General features: G+C 39.0%; 1 protein-coding gene across 1 annotated transcript in view; it reads left to right on the forward strand.

The window, feature by feature from the left end:
* The first annotated feature begins 1,363 nt into the window (after window positions 1–1,363).
* The window catches only part of SEC63 (SEC63 homolog, protein translocation regulator), a 68,231-nt gene continuing 43,818 nt past the window's right edge, over window positions 1,364–25,776 (forward strand). The window contains exons 1-4 of the mRNA XM_081045315.1: window positions 1,364–1,787; window positions 17,167–17,266; window positions 22,389–22,503; window positions 24,213–24,325. Coding sequence (XP_080901441.1) covers window positions 1,664–1,787; window positions 17,167–17,266; window positions 22,389–22,503; window positions 24,213–24,325 — 452 coding nt within the window. The 5' untranslated portion in view covers window positions 1,364–1,663. The remainder of the gene's footprint in view (window positions 1,788–17,166; window positions 17,267–22,388; window positions 22,504–24,212; window positions 24,326–25,776) is intronic.

Below are 25,776 nucleotides of genomic sequence, written 5' to 3' on the forward strand. Positions count from 1 at the left end.
TTTCTGCAGAAAAAAAAAAAAAATCGAGGAGGAAAATGCAGAGAAAATGATTTTTCTGAAATTTCCTTTCAAAATGGATAGGTAGGACATTTGAAAGGGAAGAGAGAATTTGTGTTAACATAATCTATTGTGAAGGAAAGCATCACTGATAATAACTACCAGCTTTGAGAACATGAAACAAAAGATGCTATGCGACCAGATTTCTCTTCCAACAACAGAAAGCATATTGAAAGAAATTTAGTAAACAGACCATGAAGTCTTAAAATGAGTTTTAAAAATTCAGTGTAATATGTTGTATTTGCTTAGGACATAGTTTTGTGTTTGGAAAAGCATTCTCACTATAATTCCCTTTAATCTTCACAACCACTCTGTGAGGTGGGTCGAGGGGTGCCTTTCCTTTTCATCCGCAGAAGGGAGATGGAGACGCTGGGATAGGCCCGAGCCAGGGCCGCCACGGGACGGCGGGGTCATTCCTGGATCGGGGCCCAGCTCAGCCGAGACTGTCCCTGGGACCTCACAGCCAGCGCGGGGAGAGCCTCGCGCGAGACACTGCGTCCCCAGTGGTCCCGCCTCCCAGCTCACGTTCCTGCCCGCGTCCTGCGGGGACCGCCAGCCGCTCTCAGGCAAACGCTACGGTCCACCAGGTGGTGCTCCACGGCACTGGCTTTGTGGCATCAGAGCGCTCTGGGTTTGAATCCCCAGACCTTCTCTTAGTGTGCGTGACATTGGTCAATCTCCCGGAGCCTCCATTTCCTCCTCTGGAGAGCGGGGCATGCGTTGATTTATTCCCAGAGGCTTAGTAACGATTAAATGATCGAAAGCCACACACGTGTTAGCCTGCTGCCTGGGTGGAAGGAAACGCTGTTGAGCTGGCGGCTATAAACATCAGCCCTGGGATGGGTGGGTCACCATCTCTGCCGACTTGGGGACTGTCCACGTGCCCAACGGGCGCAGTTTTCAACAGCAAACATTACTTTGCAAACAATACTACACTAAAACCCCGACCCTCCTCCCCTGCACCGCTCTGCTCTGAATGACCCGTGTTTCCAAAAACTGGGGGCTGGAGGCGCGGATCCGGAACCTAAGGAACCATTATCGACCAGGGATAGTAAAAAGGGAGAAGGCAGGACAGGGTGAGGTGGGATAGGAGAAGGGGAGGCAAGGGAGCTCTGCTCGGAACGGCTGTGACCCCGGCCGCAGCCAGGTGACAGGCACGAGCCCATGGCCTTTGCTGGGACGAGGTACACGGACCCGGGACCAGGAGCGGGACCCTGGGTGAAGAGGCGCAGAAGGCAGGGGGAGGGACTCTGGGGTTAGGGGCGGAACTACAGGAGCTCGGGGGCGGGGCTGCGGCGTCGGGGGCGGAGCCAAGGGCGGGACCTCGCCGAGTTCGCGGCTGCGCGCGCCACGTCTCCCTTAGCTGGCGTGTGGGGGAGAGGGGCTGGGGGGCGGTACCTTGCGGGGAAGAAAGTCTCTTCTCGCGAGGGCTGGCGACGGCAGCGGCGGCGGCGGCGGCTTGCCGGTGAGAGTAGCGTGGGGGCGGGGAGGAGAGGCGGCGTCGGCGTCCGAGCTACGCCACACCGGGCCGGGGAGCTGGGAGCCGGATCCCGGAGCGGGGTCGTGGTGGCGGCGGTGAGAAGAGGGAGGCGGAGGAGGGGGTGCCATGGCGGGGCAGCAGTTCCAGTACGATGACAGCGGGAACACCTTCTTCTACTTCCTCACCTCCTTCGTGGGGCTCATCGTGATCCCGGCCACATACTACCTCTGGCCCCGAGACCAGAATGCCGGTGAGTCCCGCTGGCAGCTGCCGGCGGACGCGCTCAGGCCCCTCCGGGCCGCGCCGCTCGCCGTGTCCGGGGTGAAGCCGCCCGCGCGGCCGGGCCTCGGCCACCGGCGCTGCCCGGGCGCGGTGTTGCCCTCGGTGCCTCTCCGGGCGCCTCCCCGCCACCCGGCGTTGTCCTGCTCTGGAGTTTCCCCTCTTTCCCCATTGTTCTGAATACTCTCTGCAGCCTCCACCCGCCTCTTTGTCTTCTCTGCCCCCGCTGTTGGTGGGCATTTGTCTTTACGGAGGGAGCGGGATGGGATGGGGAGGGTGGGAGTTGGGAGGTGAGGAAAGAGTCGGCGAAGGAGGGCGCGGGGGCACGCGTCGGAGCCCCCCAGCCGCGGTCGTCTTCCTCCCGCGCGCCGGTTCCCTGCTGCAGCTGTCGTTACAGATGTTTGGGCGCCGAGGGAGCGCGGTGGCCTGTGTAGGATTCCCGCGGAGCTCCCCAGTCGCCCCTCCTCTCGGCCTTTTCCCCCGTGGCTCTGTCATTTCTCAACTCGCTTGTGGTAGTTGGAAGCAATGCCGCTGCTCCCCTTACCCCAAAATAGGCTTCTCTGTATTTCCTTTTCCTTGGCGTTTCCTGTTTATGGCGGAAAAAGTGCAACTGTGCAGGATTCAGTCTTGTAGGCAGTTCACCGTGTAGGTAGTTGTGAGGTAGCTGGTCCATTTGTTGTCAGTCCTACAACCTTCACCTTAAACATCGGTTTCGAGCCCAGAATGATACAGGTTCTTGTCAAGGCATTTTTTTTGTTTAGGTGATGCTTGGATTCCATTTGTTGCACTCTCCTAGGACATATGGCAGGTGACAGTCTAAAAGCCAGTGGAACTGCAAAGCCCTAATGGGTTATTTATGGAAGCACTGACAGTAACTTGTAGGTGTTGAGTATTAACTTTTGGGGAAAGCTTTCTATTTCACAAGAGCTATGCTGACTTGATTAAGTATCTTCCCTCACATTGGGTGTGGTGGGAGCCTATACTCGTGTACTGTACTTTGCAGGAAATGGTAACACTAGGCATTGAATCAGCTCAGAACTTAGGCTTCAAGACTGATTAATTTCTCTGTAAAATGCATGACTTACATAATGGAACTAAATTACATTGCATGTAGGATAAATAATAAAGGATGCCATCTTTTTGTGCATTTAATAATAAAACTATCCATTAGGTGCAAAAATCTGCCTCAAGTTACCAGTTTTCTCATTCAGGGGGCAGTTTATGAAAACTGGATTTTGGTCTGTTGTACCTTTTTTCCCTAAGTTTATTTAAATTGTCTGGGTTCTTTGGACAGTGGTTGTGTGTAAGTGATGAAGTCTTAATACTGTAATGGTTTCCCTTATCTGCAAAACCTAGGCCATTCTGGTAATTTTATTTCAAGTTCAAAGAGTGCACTTTGCAGTATAATAGTTTATTTTCACTTAACACCTATGTTTGTGTGCAGTTGGTTGTGTGGAAGACAAAAGGATATTGGGAGAGTAAGTAGGTGTGGTTAGAATGTGTTTCAAAAAGCTGCCCTGATTTCACAAATTAACATTTTAATCAACACTGGATTTTTGAAATTTGAAAGTCATATTTTCATGGTGGGTTTTGTATTATAAAATTTGCTTGATAACTTGTAGGCAAGTCATATTGACTCCCTTCAGCATATAGTTGGTCTTTGAAAAAGTGGTAGGGAATTAATATTGACTATAAGTCACGGACTTCAAATGTTTATTTAATCCTCTTAAAAATACAACTAAATGGGTACTGTTATTATCACCTTTATTCTTACATGAAGAACCTGGAGTTTGGAGAAGTTAAGTAACTTTCCTGTGTGGTGGAGCCAGGTCTTTAGTTGTTTAGCTTCCAAGCCCTCTATTGTTTCCATTGCTAGATAGAAAGTTAAGTGTTGATCTGCCCCTTCTTCACATCTGGCTCTCTGCTTCAGACTTGACTTAGTCAGTAAATGTGCGTATGTTGATGTATTTGTTTGGTCTTGCCCCAAACTGCATTATAAAAATTAAGGTTGATGCTTAAATGCTATTCTAATCGTCATGACAGTTGGTGGATACCACTTGGATTTTTTTGTGTGTCTACCATAATAACTCGAGTTGTTTCTTTAAAATTACAGTGGTATTAAAAGATGTTTTTTATCATAATGCCTTTTTTCTAAAGTCCAGTTGCAGTGTCTTGAATAGCAAAGAGAAATCTTGACTTACAGGTTTACCCAAAGCTCTGGAAATAAGTTTTTTCAGATGTTTGCAGCCAAATAACTCGGTGACTTGTACTGACAGGAGGCTATTTACAAGTATGAACATAAGGTGCATATGTCTTTTTGAATTAGTGTTTTGGATTTCTTTTGATAAATACCAGAAGTGGAATTGCTGGATCGTATGGTAGTTCAATTTTTAGTTTTTTGAGGAATCTCCATACTATTTTCCACAGTGGCTCTACCAATTTACAATTCCACCAACAGTGTACAAGGTCTCGCTGTTCTCCACAGCCTCGCCAATACTTGTTTTATTGATAATAGCTGTTCTGACAGGTGTGAGGTGATATCTCATTGTGGTTTTGACTTGCATTTCCCTGATGATTAGTGATATTGGGCATCTTTGCATGTGTCTGCTGGCCATCTTTATGTCTTCTTTGGAGAAATACTTACGTCCATTTTTTAATCGGATTATTTGTGACCTTAGTTTTTCAAAACTTATTGACCTTAATCCTTGATCTTACTTTTTCAAAACTGCCTGGTTTTGAAACCTGGATCTGTTGCTTACTGTGTGATCTTAGGCAAGTTATTTAACCCCTATGTGTTTTAGTTTACTCATCTGTAAAATAGAGCTGTAGTTATCTGTTTCCTAGAATTAAAGTGAGAAACAAATTGATACATGGAAAGTGTTAGAGCGGTGTCCGGCACATAGGGCTGTAAGCTCCTACTGTTTTTGCTGGTTACATAGTCTTTCTGGAACAATCTGATCTGGAACTTAAGCACTCAGATTTTTATTTTATTTTATTGTTTGGAAGGATTAATGGAACTTTTTAAAAAAGTTACATTTCTTTATTCTTCTTTGCTTGCTCCCTCTCAAATGGTGTACAAGTGATTCAGCTCTCTGACGGGAATGTGAGTAGGAGTCCACTTTTAGTGCTTAGTAGTAGAGTAAGAAAACTCTGAATTTGGACAGTTAGAGTTTAGTTTTAAGTTCCAGCCTAGTAGTCCCTGTTTAGTTATTTCTGAACTCTTAGGCTCATTTTCTAGGGGGACTAAGAATAACCCTTCCTACCTACCCAAGAAGTGATCATGATAAGTGAATAAATAAATGCTTATAAACATGGCTTGTAAAATTGAATGCACTGTAGAAATTGCTGCATTTAGCCCATATTTATAGAGCATTAACTTGGTGCTAGATGCTGCTTCCAGGTGATAGATCAGATTTTTAAGTGCATGTAACTTTTTTCTTAATAAGTTGTATATACCCAGTGCAGCAGAGCACAAAGGAACAGAACAGAAATTGCTTGTAATTCCATCACCAAGGGAAATTCAACATTTTTGTCTATGCAGTCAATCCCCTACTTCCCTTGTGGGGATGACTTTAGACTTAATCCCTCCTCTTGTGAGGGAAGGACCCACATCCCCTTCCAGTGTGAGAGAATTGTGAGCCCCCTCATCCCAGCTTCGCTGCTCTTCATGGAATGTTTACTGGCCTCACGGTGGGTAGTACTAAGTGCGCTCACAGTAGCACTTACTTATACTCATATACTATCCCAGTGTTATTAATGAAAACATGGAGCCCTCGGGGAGGTAACTAACTTACCTAAAGCTAAATAGCCACCAGGTGGAAGATTGGGTGTTGGACCCAAATCTGTCTTATGCCAGAGCCGCTCTCCTTAGCCACTATTTGCCCTATACCGCCTCCTGTAATTAACACGTTATAACAAATATTAAAATGGCAAGTGCGAAGTGCTGTGGGAGCACAGAGGAAGGAGTGAATAATTCTGTTTGGGGATTTGGGTGTTTCATGCCAAGGAAGGTCTTAAAAGGTAACGGGGAGAAGCACATTCCTGATGTAGGGGAAAGCAGGTGCAAAAGCGTGGGGATGTTCAGCGAATGGTAAAAATGTAATGTGATTGGCACTTCGGAGCAAATCAGCCACTTTAGGAGGTATATGCTTTACCTCATAGGTTAATTGGGTAAGCGAGGGGGGTTTTTAAGTAGGGTAACAACATGGCCAGTTTTGCTTTTGTGGAGCATTGCGTGAAGAATGAGTTGGCGGAAGGGAGATTGGAAGGTGATGGTGGCTGGATGGGGGGAAAGATGGAGGAGTCCCTTTCAGTGGATGAGTCCATTTTGGAGTTTTATTAGTCCACTGAGAAGTCAGGATGCAGAGGAATGGACAGATTAGAAAGAGAATTCTAAGATAGCTTGGGCTTTTTATGGAATATAAGTACCATGGTGGGAAGGAGAGAGTGCAGTGCAGATTTTGAATTTTCATTCCTCTCTGTCTTTCCTTACTGTACTTACTCATGTTTCGCTTTCTCTTAAAAGCTGTTTGGTGATTGGCCCAATAGTAATCTATTAACATTTATCAGTTTTGAGGATTGAGTGCAGGGCAAAGGATGGGGATAAACATTTTTATTTGAAGTGAATTGTTGGTCTGTCTAGTGATTTAATTTATTAGGTGATTTCTAATTACAGTGGAATTGATTACCTCAGTCTCTTGGTGAGTGGATTTTTTGAGTGTTGTGTTTTTTTAAATAGAAAAAACTAGTATCAGCTTCGTGTTCAAAGGAGCATATTTTATGAATGCACATATTCAGTTTAGAGCATATCGTCTTCCTAAGGCTTTAGATCTTGAAGGAGTATTAGAAATCTGCAAAGTTTTAGTCGTTTTAAAATAAAGTTCTATCCTGACAGAAAAGGGTATCAGACGTGTAGCATAGACACACATAAGTGCTCCACAGGAGAGGAAACCAGTTGAGGACTTGGCAGTATGAATTATAGTGCAACATTTAGGCTTTATAGGTACAGTGACAAACAGTGGCCTAGTAAATGCATTATGTAAAATTGTTTTTATTTGAAGGTCACATTATATACTTGTTTGATCTTGAAGAAAAACAAAGATAGGCTTATTTTCATTTTCTCAGATGTTTGTTCTGTTAATCATACTTTTTATTCAGACATAAAGAAGGTCATAACAAATATATCCATATTGTACTCAGACTTCCTTTTTAAAAATGTTTATTACCAGACTTTGTTGATAAGAAATGTTATCATCTTATCATCTTATTGTTTTTTTGAAAGGCGTTGTGTTTCATTCTCTTTAAAGGTGTTCCTTATTTAAAGCAGTGTGGATGGAGGAATTTTTTCATATAGATTCCAGATCTTTTTGGCTTTAGATTTTTCCTGTTTGGTACATCTAGTAGTTTAATATAATAGATTGAGCATTTCACTGTCTGCCTGTACTAAGAGCAGCAGACAATACAAGATGGATGCAATATAGTCCTGTTTTGATAAGTATTTTTAATCTGGGTGGAGTGGAAGGATTATGATTAGACAAATACACAAATTATTATATTTGGAGCACAACAGAATGTGTAGTCATTACTTTTTTAGAAAGGAGCTATAAAAATGTTTAAAATTTTAAACCTAGTAATTTCACTTCTGGGACTCTTCTAAGGATACAGTCCTTTATAATAAAGTGGATGTTTGCTTTTCTTTTGGACCTTGACACTTCTATAGCAAATTGAGCTAAAACAAACAAAAAATAACTGGTTTGCCATTTTCCTCTGAAATTTATGTGCTGTGTTTTGTCCTACACACACTTTAGTACTGAAGACCTTCCAGTTTTATTTGTAGCACTTTTTTTGGTAAAGTATTTCATTAGACTTTTATTAGATATACCATCTACTCAGTTGTTTCATTAGAAGTATCATCTGCCCCATGTTCTTAAATTTTTTACTAGGATTTCTTACATAGTACATTTTTTGCTTTGGAGATATGGTTAGGATAGGTGTGATTAAGTTAATGAGAACAGGGACACAGTGTCTTTTAGGCAATCTAGTTCTTTTATTAGGGGAAGGCAGTTGAAATAAAGTGATGAATCACACAGGCCTATGAATTTGAACCTGGGCACAAGTCCCATCTCTTTAGTGATTATTTGCTATTCCTTTGGTACCATCTGTAACTTTGGGCAGTTGCTTAACCTCTCTGAGCCTCAGTTTTTTAATTATAATAATAATATATGCATACATACCCACGCCCAGGCTGGTTGGGGGGCTGTCTAAATGAGATAATTCATACATTCACTAAATTTGTTAAGCATCTACTATTTGCCAGGCATCATATTAGGCAGTGGACTATGGGGGTGAGCAATATAGATGAGATCCCTGTTCTCATCCTCGAGATGATAGACATACTACGTATAAACAGTAAAAAATAACAGGTAGTGATGAATTCTGTGTGAGGAGTATTCAGAGAAATCTTCCTGAGAACGTTTCTTCAAGCTGAACGACAAAAGAAAGGCAGCCATTCCAAGATTGAATTGGGTGGGAAAAGCCTATTTCAGGTAGAGGGAATAGTTGTATACGAAACCTTTTGAAGCAAGGAGTTGGGCAAATTCCAGGAACAGAGAAAACCAAAGTGGCAGGAGTGTGGCAGGTGAGGAGAATAATTTGGGATGAAGTCAGAGAGGGAGCCGGGGTGCAGACCATGTCTCTAAGTAGACATGGATTTTATTTTAGGTGCAATAGGAAACTATTGAAGGTTTTTAAGCAGAGAAATGACAAGATCTGACCTACAATTCTATTTCTTAATGAGACGAAAAAAGTTTTTTGGCCAGCTTGAATATATATCATTTTAAGGATGAAGTTCAATCTACTTAAAATGTTTATAAATTTTAGTTGCATATTTAAAATCCCATATAATAAAATATAGTACTTTAAAAATAGTTTTATCTCCTTACATTTCAAGAAACAATTATTTTCAAATTCTTCATGTATTCATCCTCAGTGATTTTGTGATCACAGCTCTTTTTTTGACTCATCTAACAGGTCTTCAGAATATATACTTTTCTTTGCATTTGTTTGGGATACAGCACTTTGGGTTCTGAATACTATGATGCCATGACTGGAAATTTTCATTCAAGCCACAAGTGTGGCATTATATAACATTAGGTGTTTTCATCATCCCTTAGGCATATATTTTTAATCTCCATAATGAAGCGACTTGCTGTATTTTTAAAGTGGTTTTTACAAAGGTTGCTTACAGTGACAGCTAATACTTGTAATCGTGAGATATACCCCCTGGGATAATTATGGAAATCTTAAGTTAAAAAATTTTTGCCTTTAGATGACCTCTAAGTATGCCAAACTAACATTAATTGAGATTGTTTTAGCCTGTCTTCCCCAAGCTTTTTTGTCGTTGTTGTTTCTTGGCTGTTTTTGGTCTTTAAAATAAAGAAATCAAGCTCCTGAGCACCCACCCAGGTGTTCATAAGTAGGCAAATATATAGGGATTCTCTTTTTCTGAAGGATACTTTTAGAGGGATGGAAAAAGACACTTGTTGCTTTATCACCTCTGTTTATTCTAACCTTTCCTTTATTTCTTCTCCCTGAGTCCCTTGTCTGCAGGCCGTATCACTGAACTTGCTGACAATGAGGCCTCTATATCGCAGTGTTATTGGTGTGTGTGTGTGTGTCTAGTATAGTCTCCAGTGGGTGGGTGCTTCTAGAGGGTGGAGACTATACTGCTGCCAAACATCCTGCAACACACAGGTTAGCTGCCCTCCATGACAAAGAATTATCTAGTTCAAAATGTCAGTAATGCTGAGACTGCAAAACCTTGGTCTGTGGTACTTGTTTCAGCACTAAAAGGGGAAAAGAGAATTGAGGTAGTGGGTGAGCGTATGATATAGTTGTATGTTGCTGTCCAATTAAGTACCAGCTTTAGGAAGACTGACTAGTTCTTGATCTATTTGAACCACTTGGTTTGTATTGGTTTGCACTTATACCAGGGGTGCCAAAAAAAAACGTATACACATGACTTGTATTTAGCTTTTGCTTTTGTATATATTGAGTATTACAATTTTAATACAGTTTTTTCATTTCTTAAAACGTGTATACATTTTTTTGTCACCCTCTGTGTATTGCACTTATATAATCCTCAGACATTCCTGAAGATTGTAAACTCTGGTGGTGGTAGGTGGTTCTGCTCTGATCCTAACATTTTCAGTTAGTTGCCTTCTGGGTTTCCTACTCCTTTGCCAGAGTATGCACGGGGGTGGGTGGCAAATGAACCAAAGTTTCTGAAATCCTTTCAATTTAAATAATTTGTGATTATATTCATTGGGTCGCGGTGATGGTGAGTAGTGTTTAGTCAAGCCTCTATCTGTCCCAAATTCAAATGGTTCCTAACTGGCCTGAGAATCACACATTATGGCTAACTATTCAGATTCAAGTTAAGAGCATAACACTATGCTTTAGTTTCTCCTAGTCTACATGGAAATTAGGATAACTAGGTGAACTGTATAGTTTTAGTGGTCTAGAGCAGTGATTCCCAATTTTTCACTTCCAAAGTATCATTCTCATGCCTTTCCTATTGTATTTGGAAGCATTCGGGGAACCAGACTGCACTATTAGAGTAAAATGTGTTTTCCTATCTTTTTTAATTAATAAAAGAACAAAATTTGCCCAACAACGAGTGAACCAGTACCATCATGGTGAGGTGCTGTATGCTCAACTAGCTGCAGAGAGACTTTGGGTGACTAGAAAACTGCTGTATAAAGTCTTTCAGACGTTTTGGAGTATTGAATATAACCTTTTGATTGTTGGTACTACTTTCTTGAACTCTTCAGGGATTTACAAGTAGTTTTAGGAGTCTCTGAAGTCTGGAAAGAGTAGTGTGATACATCTTTTTCTTTTAAGTAAATTATATTACCTGTGTATCATTAAGTTTTATTAATTTGAATCTCTATGAAAAGGCATGTCCTCAAATTTATTTCTCAGCGATTTTTGTCATCCTCAAAATATCAGCATGTATAGATATATTTGAACTGAAACATGAAATCAGACTTTTTTGACCAAATTTGATTTGCAGAATTAGTTTAATGAGGACTGCCTTTGCCAGTTAGGTTGTAGGCATGGATTTTCTGTAAATCGAGTCATTCAAGGTAATCTGCGTCTTCAAGTTTGAGCACGATACACAAAGTAGAAGATAAAGCTGTTTCATCCAACACTGTGCCATATTGACAAAAGTGTACTTTTTAGTTTAAAAAGGTTTTAGTATTTAGTTTTAACTCTTTTTGAACATATGAGATATTTACAAGTTGCTTATAAGTGAAAGCACAATAGATATATTACTCTTATTTTAGTAATTTATCAATTTGTGATATTTATATTGCCTTGATAACACCAAAAAAATGTAGTGTCAGAAATGTTTTCCTCCCTTTCTTCCCCCTCCCTCCATCCCCACTCTGGTTCAAGCCGTTGTTTCTCAGTCTAGTTGTGTAGGACACAGCTCCCTCGCTGCGGCAGCTCACGTCAACCTCCTGCTGCTCAGCCAACCTCCTGCTGCTCAGGGCAGCCCAGCTCCAGGGAGAGCCGTTGTTCAGAATCTTAGCTGTAGAGGGCACAGCTCACTGGTCCATGAATCGAACCAGGGACCTTGGCGTTAGGAGCAAGGCGCTCCAACCACTTGAGCCACAGGGCCGGCCCCAGATATTTTAACTCATAAAATCTTACAGATGTTAAACTTAAGTGTGATAAATTTACTGATGTTATATGACGAGACGTGCCAAAGCATTTAGAGGTGAAGTGTCTTGATGTCTGCAACTTACTCTAAAATAATTCAGATAAAGGCGGGGAGGGAAAGAGGGAGCTAGAGATAAAGCCAAGAGTTGCAAAGTGTTAACAATTGGTAAATTTAGGTGAAATGTATTGTTCTTTTTAATACTCTTTCAACTTTGTCAAAGGCTTGAAAATTACCGCAATAAAAAGTTGGAAAAAAACTGAATAGTTACAGGGATTAAAACAATTTTAAGGAGTATGTGTTAGTATTATAAGGAATGACTTACCAGGATAAAAACACATTAGGGTAACTTATGTGGGGGAAGTAGAATGAAGCGCTTGTTCTTGGATTTTTGTAAATGGATGGGTATGAAATTACTATGGTTTTTAGGTTTCATCGGCTCATTAAAAAGCAGTGGAGCTATTTTATTTTAAAATGTCAACTTTTTGTTAGAAATGGCATATTTTGCAACTCTTCAAACTTACAATGAAAAATTTTAGATGCCAAATTAGAAATCTACAAGAAGGTACGTAATTTTTAAAAACTCTTTTGTGGTAAGCTGGCAAACAGGTTTGAAGACGTTAGATCTGGCTAACATTCTTTCAGCTCTTTGGGTCCCAGGAGTACGACGCTGAATTCACGCAGTTCTGTTGCAGACGGGCAGATCAGCCGGGCATGGACAGATGGATGCGGCTGTTTTAGCAAAGGCTCTGTATAGCTTATGAAAGACAAGCATAATTACCTCCCCCCAAATCTGGACTGCTCCCACAGTCATGTAAACTTTATGTTCGGCAGCTGAGAGCAGTCATAATGTGTTGTTATGTTGTTTTTTAAACCACAGAATTATTTTATGACCTTGTAATTTCTCTTTTCTATAAATGTGGATAATTTCTTTAAAAACTACATCATAAGTTAATGATATTACTAACCATTTTCACTGGCCATGGAACTAGTGATTCTATAAATTAGTTTGTAAGTGAACTTCTTTTTATTCTTCTAAGTGTCTTATAAAAATGGTCTGGAAGGACTTTACTTCCAGTTTGACTTGAGGTCATTTATCTAGAGATTTGGAATGTGTACTATGAATATTTAGTTGTGCTGGAAATGTAAGGGCCGCTGTGTTACAGTGTAAACCATACTTTGTAGTACTTACTAACCGACTTAAATATTCTCCGGTTAAGATTTAATTTTTGGATCGGAAAAGTGAGGCATACAAGGCGCAGGTAGGCACACATTGTGCAAGAGTGTGGGGGCTGCAAACCATGTGTACTTTGTCCTGGCAAGGGACTTTGGGATAATACCATTCCTTTGAATTGATCAGCTGTCTGGCTAATAAAGAGACTTCACCATTATAACCGTATCAAATATTTCCTTGGTTTCATACCTGAAAGTGGGAGACTGTGGAGGCTTAATTTAATGAAATTGCCAGTGGAATTTTCAAAAGTGTCCATAATTTAACCATAAAAATCGGAAAATTAACATTACTACCATTTCATTTATAGACTCCATTCAAGTTTTGTCATGTGGCTCAATGATGTCCTTTATAGTAAAAGATCCAATTCAGAATCACACATCACATTTATTTGACCTGTTTTCTTTAGTCTCCTTAAGTCTGGAAGAGTTCTTCAGTTTTTTCTTGACTTTAGAGATTATAGGCCAATTATTTTGTAGAATGACCTGAATTTGGGTTATCTGGTGTTTTCTCATGATTACATTCAGGTTATGTATCTTAGGAATTTAACAAAACTGATTCTTCTCATTTCATTCCGTCAGGTTGTATGGTTGTGGTTTGTCCCATTGATGGTGATGTTCACTAATAACCTGATTAAGATGGTGATTGCTAGGTTCTCTGTATTAGTGTCCTGTTGCTGCTGTAACAGATTACCACAACTTTAGTACAACACAGATCTATTCTCTTACAGGTCTGGATGCCAGAAGTCCAAAATCCATTTCACTGGGCTAGTCAATAGTCACGGTGTTGGCAAGGCTGGTTCTTTCTGGAGTAGAATCTGTGTTCTTGACTTACACAATTTCTAGAGATAGCCAGTATGCCTTGGCTTGTGGCCCCTCCTTCCATCTTCAAAGGACACCTCCAACTTCTACTCCTATTGTCATATTATCTCTCTGTCTTTGACCCTCCTGCCTCCTTATAAGGACCCCTGTGATTATATTGGGCCCACCCAGATAACCTCCTTATCTTAAGATCTTTAATTTAGTCACATCTGTAAACTTCCTTTTACCATGTAAGTTAATATATTCACTGTTTCTGGGTATTAGGATCTAGACATCCTTGTGGGGGTAGAGACCTCCCCATTATTCAGCCTACCACACTTTACCACTGTAAAATCATTCTTTTCCTTTTAGTAATATTTTTGTGGGAAGATACTTGGATCCCTGGTTCCTGTTAGTGGAGAATGGCATTTAGAAACCAGGTGCTAGCTGTGCTCACTGCTACTGAGATGTCACTGTTTCTAGGCTCACTTATTAGACAGAGCGAGGGAATATGTACGAGGTGTGATAAAAAAATGCGATGAATGTTTAAATGAAAAATTTATTACGGTAAAAGACACATTACCATTAATCCCCCTTAAAACACTCCCCCTCTCTTTGAACACACTTACCCCATCGTTCTTGCCACTTTTTGAAGCAGTTCTGGAAGTCCTCTTTCGTGAGTGTCTTTAGTTGTGCTGTGGTGGCTGCTTCAATGTCCTGAATCAATTCAAAATGTTTACCTTTCATGGTCATTTTGACTTTGGGGAAGATCCAGAAGTCGCACGGTGCCAGATCCAGTGAATAAGGTGGATGAGGACACACTGTAATGTTTTTATTTGACAGAAATTGCAAAACCATAAGCGATGTGTGACACGGAGCCTTTCTGTTGTGATCACAAAATATGGTGAATGCTGCCGAGTCCCATCCAACGGAAAGGCAGGGATCTTCAGTATGGGAAGTGGTCCATTGAACGTTAGTAACAGTATGTGTCAAGTTTCAACTTGTTCGGTGCAGTCAGTCGGGTGTGAGCTATAGTTGAGAGAAAGTATGTTTTAAAGTGTGCCATAAATCATCCTCCATCATGACAACACTGTATCACACATCGCTTCTGGTATATGGCAATTTCTGTCAAAAATATTACGGTGTGGCTCACCCAGCTTAATCACCAGATATGGCACCGTGTGACTTCTGGCTCTTCCCCAAAGTCAAAATGATTCAGGACATCGAGGCAGCCACAACAGTGCAACTAAAGACACTCACAAAAGAGGACTTCCAGAACTGCTTCAGAAAGTGGCAAGAACGATGGGATAAGTGTGTTCGATGTGAGGGGGAGTGTTTTGAGGGCTATTAATGGCAATGTATCTTCTACTGAAATACATTTTTTAAATTTAAACATTCAATGTATTGTTCGATCACACCTCATGTGTATGTGTATACTTGTAGAACTATATCTACCGGGGTACCAAAAACATGCATACACGTTTTAAGAGATGTTATCTTTGAAGCAGAATTGAATTGTTATCTTTGAAGCAGAATTGAATTACGGTGGCAATGTGTAGTATGACATTTGCTCAGAAGATGGCGTTAATCAAATAAACGCTAGCATCACCATTCAACAGGCAGGACAGTCAAAGAAAATGGCGGAAGCATGGTTGTCATTCAAGGAGTGCTAGACCATGTTCAAGTGTTATTTGACATTTGAGAATGCTCTGGAAGTACAACAACAATGGAGGGGTGAGTGTGCAATAGAACCTCCAACACACCTAACAATTGCACGCTTTCATGATAAGGTTGAGATGCATCGTATTGTGTGTGATGTCACAAGGGAAGATCCAGGAGGCCTCGCACAGCAACAAATCCTGCTTCTTCTGCTCTGGTGTTAGAACAGTTTACACGCTCGCCACAGAAGTCTTCCACTTTGAGCACCACTTGTAATTGCAGAAGTCAAACGTGACTTGTATTCATCTTTTGTTTTCAGTATTGAATATTGCAGTTTTAAGCTTTTTTCTTTCTTAAAATGTGTATACATTTTTTGGCACCCTCTATATCACTACATTAAATGACATTAGTTCATACTGATACCTTCAGTTCCAATCCAACACTGCAGGATTCATTCTTGCTTTCTGTTTTTTCATATATACATATAAGACCCTTTTCTGACAGGGAAAAACGGATTCCAGTTATCCGTAATGTATTAACTTATTTGATCAGTCCCCCTGCATAGCACCTTTTCTGCCACCTCCCCGCTCCCTCCAAGGTTCCTTCTTTACGACACGTGGTTCTGACGCCGCCTGCCTTGTAGCTCTCCCATGTGGATGCTTTCCTCAAAGGATGGTGCTAACAAGGTACTTGGACTTCTCACATGGTGGCTTTGGCGCATGCTATTATATGCAGAGTTGTTTATTCACCTGACATCTCATTTAAGGACGGTGGTTTTTTAATATCGTGAAAAAGTTTATATTTAGTATTAGCCAGCTGGACTCAGTTTAGATGATCTCAGTCTTGTTGGCAATATCCAAGGCGTCATACGTAGTCAGGAGCCAGTTGAACTTACGCCTTCTCTTCCTCAGGCCTGAGCAGGGTGTTGACCTTGACCACGTCAATGTCATGGAGCTTCTTCACAGCTTGTTGGATCTGGTGCTTGTTGGCCTTGACATTTACAGTGAACACAAGTGTGCTTTTGCCTTCTGTCTTCTTCATGGCCGACTTCAGTGCTAAGGGGAACCCAATGGTTGGCAGAGTGGTCAGGCTTGTCGCTCATCTGAGGATATTTGAGCTGCCTTTGGAGTGTCTTGGGCCACCAGAAGGTGGATAACATGCGGATCTTCTTTTTTGTGTGTGGCTGTGGACACCTTTTAGCACTGGCCCACCAAGTCTTTGTTTTGGCTTCGGCTTTGGGAGGGGCTTCTTTCTTTGCTTTCTGTGTGCCATCTTCGTGAAAAGGCATTTTATTTTAAAACTTACTTAAAATTTTTTTAACTTGGGAGAGTTATTCAAACCAAGTGAATGTAGTTTTATTGTAGTAAAACAATGTATGATATTTTGGCTTTGGTTTAATTACTTTAGAATTGAATTGCAGATTTTTTCCTGGGGACTAAACTAAGACCTTTTGTCACAACTCTTATACAAACCTGTTTTAACTTTTTATGGGTTTGGGTGATATTTCTAATTCAACATGATTATTTTCATATTTGAAGAACATCATTTCAGCTTAGGTTCCTTAATAAACCACATTTCAACTATTTCATACGTTTTTGTTCCTTCTGTAGCAGAAGGGAAAGGAGGAGAGAATTGCTCAGAAATTACTGATCATGTAACTAAATATTTAGGGTTCAAGTCAGTTTTTACATTTTTCAATTAGAAGTTATTTAAATTTCACGTGAAAAACGGTTCCCTGGTAGTTGAATAAAATTTTCCATATAGATCGTTTATTCTGTGGCGGAAAATTTAACCTATGTTGTGAATTTATGTAGGCAGTACTTGCATGTTCCAATAAAATATTAGAATGGTAATGAAGGTTGGTATGGTATTAACTCTTATTTTGCCTTCACTGTGAAAAATGATTTACCTATCACCTTATTTATTTATTTTACAGAACAAATTCGATTAAAGAATATCAGAAAAGTATATGGAAGATGTATGTGGTATCGTTTACGGTTATTAAAACCCCAGCCAAATATTATTCCTACAATAAAGTAAGTAATTGGTTTCAATAAAAAAAATACTTAGTGCTTACTTTTTGCTAGGTATCATCTTAAATAGGGGTATAATAATGAATGAAATATATCAGTAAAGAAACTGTAGTCTTAGTAAGGGTAAGATATGAACAGTATAATTTGAGAACAGAATGGTTTACAAGTTCAAAGAAGAGAGAGTGTACTTCTGACTTAGGAGGGGAGAAAAAAAAGTCAAATCTTGAAGGAAGACCTCATGCATCTTGTGTCAGGATTTGAATTTTGTTTTAAAGACTATGGGGGAATCTTTAAAAGATTATCAAAAGCAAGGAGGTGACATGATCAAGTTTGCATTTCATGGTGATAATTAAAGTTTATTGAACACATACTGTATGCCAGGTGCTGTGCTAGGGCTTTATATGTTATATCATTAGTTTTATATTAACTTCAAGGTAGATGTTTTTGCTTTTTCTCAGATGAGGAAACTGAGACTGTTGACATAAGAAATGTCCAAATCTGTAGAGAGTTTTTGTAAGAGTTCATTTGAGCCAAACTGACGACCTATGCCGGGGAGCAAGATCTCAAATACTCCCGAGAATAAGTTTTGCAACTTCTTTTATGCAATTGAAATTAAGAGGGAACACAAGGAAGATTGCATGGAGGGGATTAGATTACAGGATCTATAGCAAGATGGGGATTAGATTACAGGATAGCTAACAAGATTATGTGCTTTCTGGTGATTACAGCTTATTTCAAAGGTGTGTTAACCTAAACGCACATAAACAGTGGAAGGGGCTTGCTTCAGGCAAAGGTAAACCTTTTACTAAAGGTTTGACCTTCAGATCACCCTGTGAGGTTACTTTCCATAGAACCCTTTTTTTTGGTCCAATGAGACTAAGAAAATGAGATAACTTGACCAAGGTCATGCAGCTAGAAGTGGTGGAGCAGGGACCTCGTCACCCCTTTTTTTTGGCAGGTCCATCACTTAAATAGGCCATGATAGCATGTTTAATTAGAGCAGGTCTGTTTGATTGTGGGAGGCTATGGGAATGCTGGTTTAGAGCCTAGGCATTGGACCTCCACCCCAAGCCATCAATTCAGAGGTAATAGATGAAACTGATTGGCGGTGAAAGAGTTGCCATTATTGGAGCACTGCATCTTGTGAATTACCTATATTTATCTATCCAGTAGATAGGAGGGAGGGAAAGAGGTAAGGGAGGAAATTAGTAAAAATAGAACCAGTTATGTTTTAATCTTTGTTTAAATGATGATGATAGTTTTCAACGTATCTATGTAACTTCAGGGGAGTTAAATAGTTTTTAAGGCTTGACTTTGCCTGGTTTAGTTCCTTTGTAGAGGGAAGGAAATCTTGCCTTTGGGTTCAGAGTTCTTCAGTGATGTGAAATTAAAAGACAAAATTAGTGTTTACAGGTTTCACGTTCTCTGTTTATTCTTTGCTGATGCTTCTCATTTTAAATTAAACCTTTATGAGGCAGCAAGACTTTGGCCTCCCAATCTCTTTTTCAGGCTTTGGTCAACACTTTGTGAGCATCTGAACCTCAGTTTTCAGGGAAAAAACCCCAACTCTGAAGTTTTCTTCAGTGATTAATAAACTGACTCACTTAACTGGAAGTACAGATTAAAGGATATTTAAGCAACAGTTACATAGATAGATACTGGTAACAATTTAAATAAGGTCAGAAATCATCAAAACCTTTCTGCTACTTAACCCTGAAACTTTCTTGCAAAATTAAGCAGTGATTGTGTAATACTCTAATTTCTGGAAGTTGCTTGCAAAATGACTTCTGAAGTATGCTCAAAAAAAAAAAAAAAAACAAACAAAAAACCCCAAGACTTCACAAGTTAGTTAATTACTAAAGCTATATGTAGTGAAAATGCTTATTTTTTCAGAGGAACCAAACATGCTTTTTTAAAAAATTGGGCACAGAGCATGATGCAGTCCGTTATGTTTCCACCTTTGCTTCGGCTCTTGGGAAAGTAGAGCATGGTTTTATTGGTTGTGGTTTATCAGCCTGGGGGTTCTGTCATGAGCCTGTCCTCTCCTTTCTTCATTCTTTGGCTCAGAGAGCCGGGTGCTGCTTGTAAAGAAAGCATCTAACGAGGGAGATAGCATATCCTACGCTTGTTTCCTTTCTCTTCTACCCTTGTTTGCTTTATGTCTTGCTTTAGTGGTTTCCAGTTTCACCCTTACCTTTGTTTTCTGAGCTTTGTTTGCCTGTTGGGAGAATTGACTAAAGAAAATGTGGAGTTACTAATTTGTGTGGGAATCAAGTACATTTTTGTGTTCTTTATCATATTGAGGGTATTACTAGCAAACTCTAGGTTTCCGTTGAAATTTACTATTTTAAGTTATTTTCATGTATTTGATAAGTAGGTATTGTGTGTTTGCTATGTATATGTCAGGTATTAACAAATGGACCTGGTTCAACCACTTACAGTCTTGGGGGCTACTGGCAAGTAAACAAGTAATGATAAGAGTTTAGTAAGGGCTGTGCGGGAGATGCAGGGAACGAGCAAAGGAAGAACTCTTAACGCTGACTCTAGGCAGAGAAGTTAGTAAGGTCCGAGCTGAGATTTGGGTAGAGGTTACTAATACCGTGTTCCCCGAAAATAAGACCTAGCCGGACATTCAGCTCTAATGCATCTTTTGGAGCAAAAATTAATATAAGACCTGGTCTTATTTTACTATAATGTAAGACTGGTATAATATATAATGTAATATAGTATAATAATATAATATATAATATAATATAATGTAATATAATGTAATGTAATACAATAATACAGTATAATTAGAGCTGATTGTCGAGCTAGGTCTTATTTTCGGGGAAACAGGGTAGTAGCCAATAGCTAACTAACATGATTATTTACTGTCTGTGAGGCACTTTCTAGGTGTTTTACATACCTCATCTCATTTAATTCTCAAGCCTATCTTAAAAGTTGGAAACTGAGTTGTCAAAGGCTAAGCAACTTGCCAAGATCTATGTTAGTAAGTGGTGAAGTTATGAATTGACCTCAGGTAGTTTTGTTCCAGAGCATATGTTCTTAACTACCTCTCCCTAGATAGCCAGGTAAGAGTAAAAGTGTTCTAGGTAGGCGCCCTCTTCTTTTGGCCTGTAGATAGTGTGGAAAGCAGCTTGCAGTATTATGCCCTTGATAAGGTTTAGAGCAGGGGCGTCCAAACTTTTTTCAGCGTTTTTCACCAAGGGCCATATGCGGTAAAATACACAAACAGCCGGGCCACTCCCTTGAGGTGAAGTACTATTGCCTCCCCTGGTTTATTTAAGTAAACTAAATATATTTTTGGAATTTGCTGTGGGCCAATTAACAATGGATTGCAGGCCGCAGTTGGCCCGCGGGCCGCAGTTTGGACACCCCTGGTTTAGAGCATTATTTTGGCCAGATAGAAAGAAGTTTGCATCTGAGCTACTCTGGAGTTAGTCAGAAGTGCATGAAGAACCTGTCCATGTGCTCAGGTTGTTTACTGCAAGTCAGGGGAGGAAAGTCATGGTTTGTGCTTCTTTGTGACTAACCACAGTGTCCCCATTGATCACTTTGACCAGGGTTGCTCCTTCAAGGGTAGATAATTTGAGTTGAGTCTTGAAGGATGGATATAGTTTGGATTGGCAGAGGTGGGAAATGGGAATTGTAGGTAGAAAGATCTAAGGGAGCACAAGCATGACGGTGGTGAAAGCTTAGGGAACTCTGCGAGATGGGGATTTATTTTGCTTGAAAAACCAGGGTGATAAAGGTAAGCAGGTAGGTTGAAACTGGATCATAGAGTCTCATTCCAAATAAACACGTTTAAGCTAGGTTCCTACCATGAGAGTTTACACACATGGAATGTGTTTTCTTCCTGTCTTTCAAAGCAGGTCACTTGAATTTTGTGTGATTAGGCCTCTTATGATTCATTTTATGTCTTTGTTTAACAGTTCCTGTTCGGTGTAATAAATTGTGATACAAAGGGTATACAAAACAAAAATCATTCAATTCCATTACTTAAAGATAGCCGCTAAGATGATTTACCTTCTATATTTTTATTTATAATAAACTTACAAAAATAGGATTATATTATATGTACATACAGCTTTGAAAGCTGTTTTTCTTTATTTAATTTAGCAATACAAGGTAGATAGTCTTCCACCACAAATATTATTTTTAGTGGCTAGATAGTATTTCACCATATGGATACACTATTAATTTATTTGCCTAGTACTCTGTTGATGGACATCTGTGTGTGTGTGTTTTCTGCTATTTATATGTTAACCACTCTTTTACACTATGTATATTTAATTCTAGTTTATTTCCTTCTAAGTTTCTTGAAGTGGAGTAGATGGATAGTTAAATGGGTATGTACTTCTTTTGTATTGCCAAACAGTCCTTCAGGGTGTAGAGTGTATGAGAGCTTTTTTTTTTCTTTAGCCTTCCAACACTGATAATATCAATCTTTTAAATATTTTTATAAACAGAACATATTAGAAAGAAGAAATTAGTTATTTTCCCCAAATTATATGTTCTTTTATACCTTTAAACCTATTATGCACATCTTTCTATACCTACATTGGCTAAAAAATGTTCCATTGTGTGGTTCTATCTTGGCTTATTTAGTTTCCTACAAATGGTTTATTCATTCCCTATAAATGAACATTTAAGTTGTTTCCAAAGTTTTGCTATTATAAACAAGGCAATTTATTCATCACAGTTGACCCATTATTTTTTGTAGTTTATCTTACTAAAAGTGTTATTGCAAGGTCAAAAGCAATTCTTTTTTAAATTAAATGGTTTACTGAATACTTAGTATTAATATATTTTGATCAGATGTAATAGTCCAATAAGGTAACACGTTGAATTAACTTGTGCACTTAAAGTTCTGCAAATAGTAACAGAGAATATTACATGCCAGGCACTGTACAAGATTCTAGAGAATTCATAGGTGAAAAAGACACTGTCCTTGCTGTAACAGGAGTTTATAATACAGTGATTGTAGAATTGGAGTCAATAGCATAGTGATATGAGACTGACTACCTTAGATTGTTTATGGCTTAATCTTGCCATAATAACTCTTAAAGTAAAACCATATAGATGTATCTATTTATACTTCACTTGTCTTTTTCCTAAACAGGAAAATAGTTCTGCTTGCAGGATGGGCATTGTTTTTATTCCTTGCATACAAAGTTTCCAAAACAGATCGAGAATATCAAGAATACAATCCTTATGAAGTATTAAATTTGGATCCTGTAAGTAGTATTTTTATATAATGCACTTTAGTTTAATGATCCTGTGAAAATACTATATAGGTCCATATTCGAAAAGAAAGTGGGTTGTGCCTATAAAAGATCAGACTTTGGTCAGTTAAATTTTTTATTAAAATAAGATCTAATCCATTATTATTCTAATATACCTGTTTTTAAAACTGTAGATGTTAATTGCTATCCTATTAAGGATTGGTTTGTAATTGCTAAAAATGTAAGAATATTTGAAGATGAAATGAGAAGTTAGTGAATGAGTATATTTTAAAAAGATGTGTAAGATTGCTTTAATGCAAAGTTAAAACCAGGAAGTTAATATATGTTACTTGGATGATAAAAATCTTACGACCCTGTATCAGTTGACACAAGGCAGCATGTTAAGTCTTTATGTCTTACAAAGAAATGGTGTCATTATCATAGAAATTCGGGTTAACCTTGGGTGTACCCCATGGGTGATCTCTTGATTGAACTTGCTTGATGGGTCCTAACAGAAAGTAATCTTTTAGGTATATCACTGGAAAGTTGGAACTGAAATGAATGCTAGAGGTCATCTAGCCTTTTTTTTTCTGATGGAGAAAATGAGGCCTGGAAAATTTGTGTTTTATCTGGGGTCCCATAACTTCTTAGTGGCCCAGCTGAATCGAGTGCTCTTTCCGTTTTCCCCCAAACCACTTGCTTTTACTTCTAGTCTCTGTTCAGCAGATGGCTTGATCCAGAGATTCATATAATACAGAGAAAGGAGTGTGTTTATTTTTTAGTTTTCCGCTTTGTAGAAGAAAGGTTGACATATCATTTGCTTTTTCTTATTGTGATGATCATGGTCATCAGAGACTTTAAACATGAAAAGGTCAGGGGGCAATTTAATGCTAGAAAAAATCAATATGAAAATTTACTAATCGAAATTGAGTGTAAAGAAAAAAGAAAAAAAACAACAACAAAAAAGAAATTGAGTCTAATTAGAGAACAACTAAGGTAAACTTAAGTATTTGCTTAAAATTAAAATATTGACAAGCAGATGAAACCAGATATTGTTCAGATTATTTCTTAGAAAGGAAGTTAACCTTTGATTTGAGGATTTTTTTCAGTTAGACTTAATTTACCGTGATCATTCTTCAATATTTAAATGTCACTATCCTTTTATTTAAATATGGCATTACAGTTAACCCTCGAACAACGTGGGGGATGGGTCGCTGATCCTGCCCAGGCGAAAATTCACTTGTGACTTTTGACTCTATTGTCAGCCCTTTGCATCTGCAGATGGGATGGAAAATAGTGTTTTTGATCTGCAGTTGGTTCATTGCGAGTGGGAATTCCAAAATACTGTTTTCGATCCGCAGTTGGTTGAACTCGCGGATATGAAACCATGGATACCAAAAAAACATAAACTCCGTGTATAAATGGACCCGTGTAGCTCAAACCCAAGTTGTCCAAGGGTCAACCATATATGGTTTTATTCTCTTATCGGTGCCTAGTGTACTGCATAGCACATAGTAGGTGCTCAATAGAATAAATGTATTAGACAAAGTATATTTTTATTTAAAAAGTACTTGGGGTATAATTTATGGGACAAAATAGAAAAAAACCCTCATTTTCTCTTTTTGAAAATTTTGAGTAGTTCATATTTTAAGTTCAAAATGGGATGGATTTTGTTTTTACAACATTGTTATTTTTTACTAAAACAAAGCTTTTCCTTTTAGGGGGCAACAGTGGCAGAAATTAAGAAACAGTATCGTTTGCTGTCACTTAAGTATCATCCAGATAAAGGAGGTGATGAAGTTATGTTCATGAGGATAGCAAAAGCATATGCAGCGTAAGTATCACAGTACCCATTACACATTTTTAAGAGTGATAAAGATAGCTTTCTATTTGAATAAAATAGTAAGTAAAATAGTTGTCATATGCTTTTATTAAATGCTGATCTCATATGTTGAGTCTGTCATTTATAGAACTACCTGGCAACCGTAAAGTGGTGATCTAACTAAACCTTACTTTTAAATAAGTTAGACTAGTGCTTCTGCCATCTGAAGTTGGTTAGATCAACTAGTAAGTTATATGTTAATTGAGCTATTTTCTAAGCATCCTGATTAGAAGAGGATGGACTTACACCTGCTTGCATTTCTAGGCTTATTATTAGGCTTAATCTATTTCTCCTGTTTTGGCAGTGTAGAGTGTCTCATTTAAACTCTTTAAGGACCAGTTTAATTTAGAAACAAGATAGACTACATAAAATTAGACGTAGTTGTTCTTTGAGTGTTAATATTGCAAGAAACAAAAGTTAGCTGGAATCTTTAGGACTCATGATAGGTATATCTCTGAACAGCTTGTCTGTTGAATTAAAGAATAAAATAAAGACAAGATGTCTTTATTTCGAGTACTGAGCAATGTATAATTTTGTGAGCTAATTTAAAAAATAAATAATAGGATACTCATTAATAGCAAACTGTAAGTGGCACATGAATGTGAGAAGTTTGGGAAATACTGTCATACTCATTTTTGTGCTTATAAAAGTGTATTGAGTATCTGCCCTCCCTGCTTTCTTGTGGATTGCTTGTTGTCCATGTGGGCATTATTCTGTAATAAAGCAGTGCCCTCAGGAGCTTCTGAAATGTGTACTACATTTTCTTTTCTATATAGCAGATGTCCTCCAAACTGCTGTCTTTCAGGTGGTGCCCTCCAAGCCCCTTTTTTTTTCACTGTCTCCTTCAAGCATTTACTCTCATTGCTCAAGTATTGTAGAGCTTTAGTTGCTGTCTTCAGGTAATTTAAGAAGAAATCAAGATTTCCAGAGGTCATCAGATAGCCAAGATTATTTAATTAGTAGTTTTAGTTTTGGTGCTTTTGGTGCATTTATTTTTCCCCCCCTCATTCTTCTGATGTTGTAACATTTTCAAGCTCTCAGGTTACTGAAATCTGACTCTTTATGATGTATGGTCACTATTCTAAAAAGTACAGAAGAATAACACATGGTCTTTGGTTATGATTGAGGTATAGAATGTTTTGTATATAAAATGTGTTGGTGATCTCCCAGACAAATTAAGAAGTAAATGATTATGGGACTCAGACTTTGAGATGTTGTAACTTGTATAACTAGATAAAGGTGTGCATTTTACTCAATATACGTTCTGACTAATTGAATTGAAGCTCCCATCTTATGTATAACTCTAGCAGCCTAAATATAACTCAAGCAACTTTTGGAATGCAGTTATAGGCTTTGATATGCAAAATTTTTTAGCATTTGCTTTGGTGATTCAGGACATTTTC

Source organism: Rhinolophus hipposideros, assembly GCF_964194185.1.
Source record: "Rhinolophus hipposideros genome assembly, chromosome: 3".
NCBI classification, from domain to species: domain Eukaryota; kingdom Metazoa; phylum Chordata; class Mammalia; order Chiroptera; family Rhinolophidae; genus Rhinolophus; species Rhinolophus hipposideros.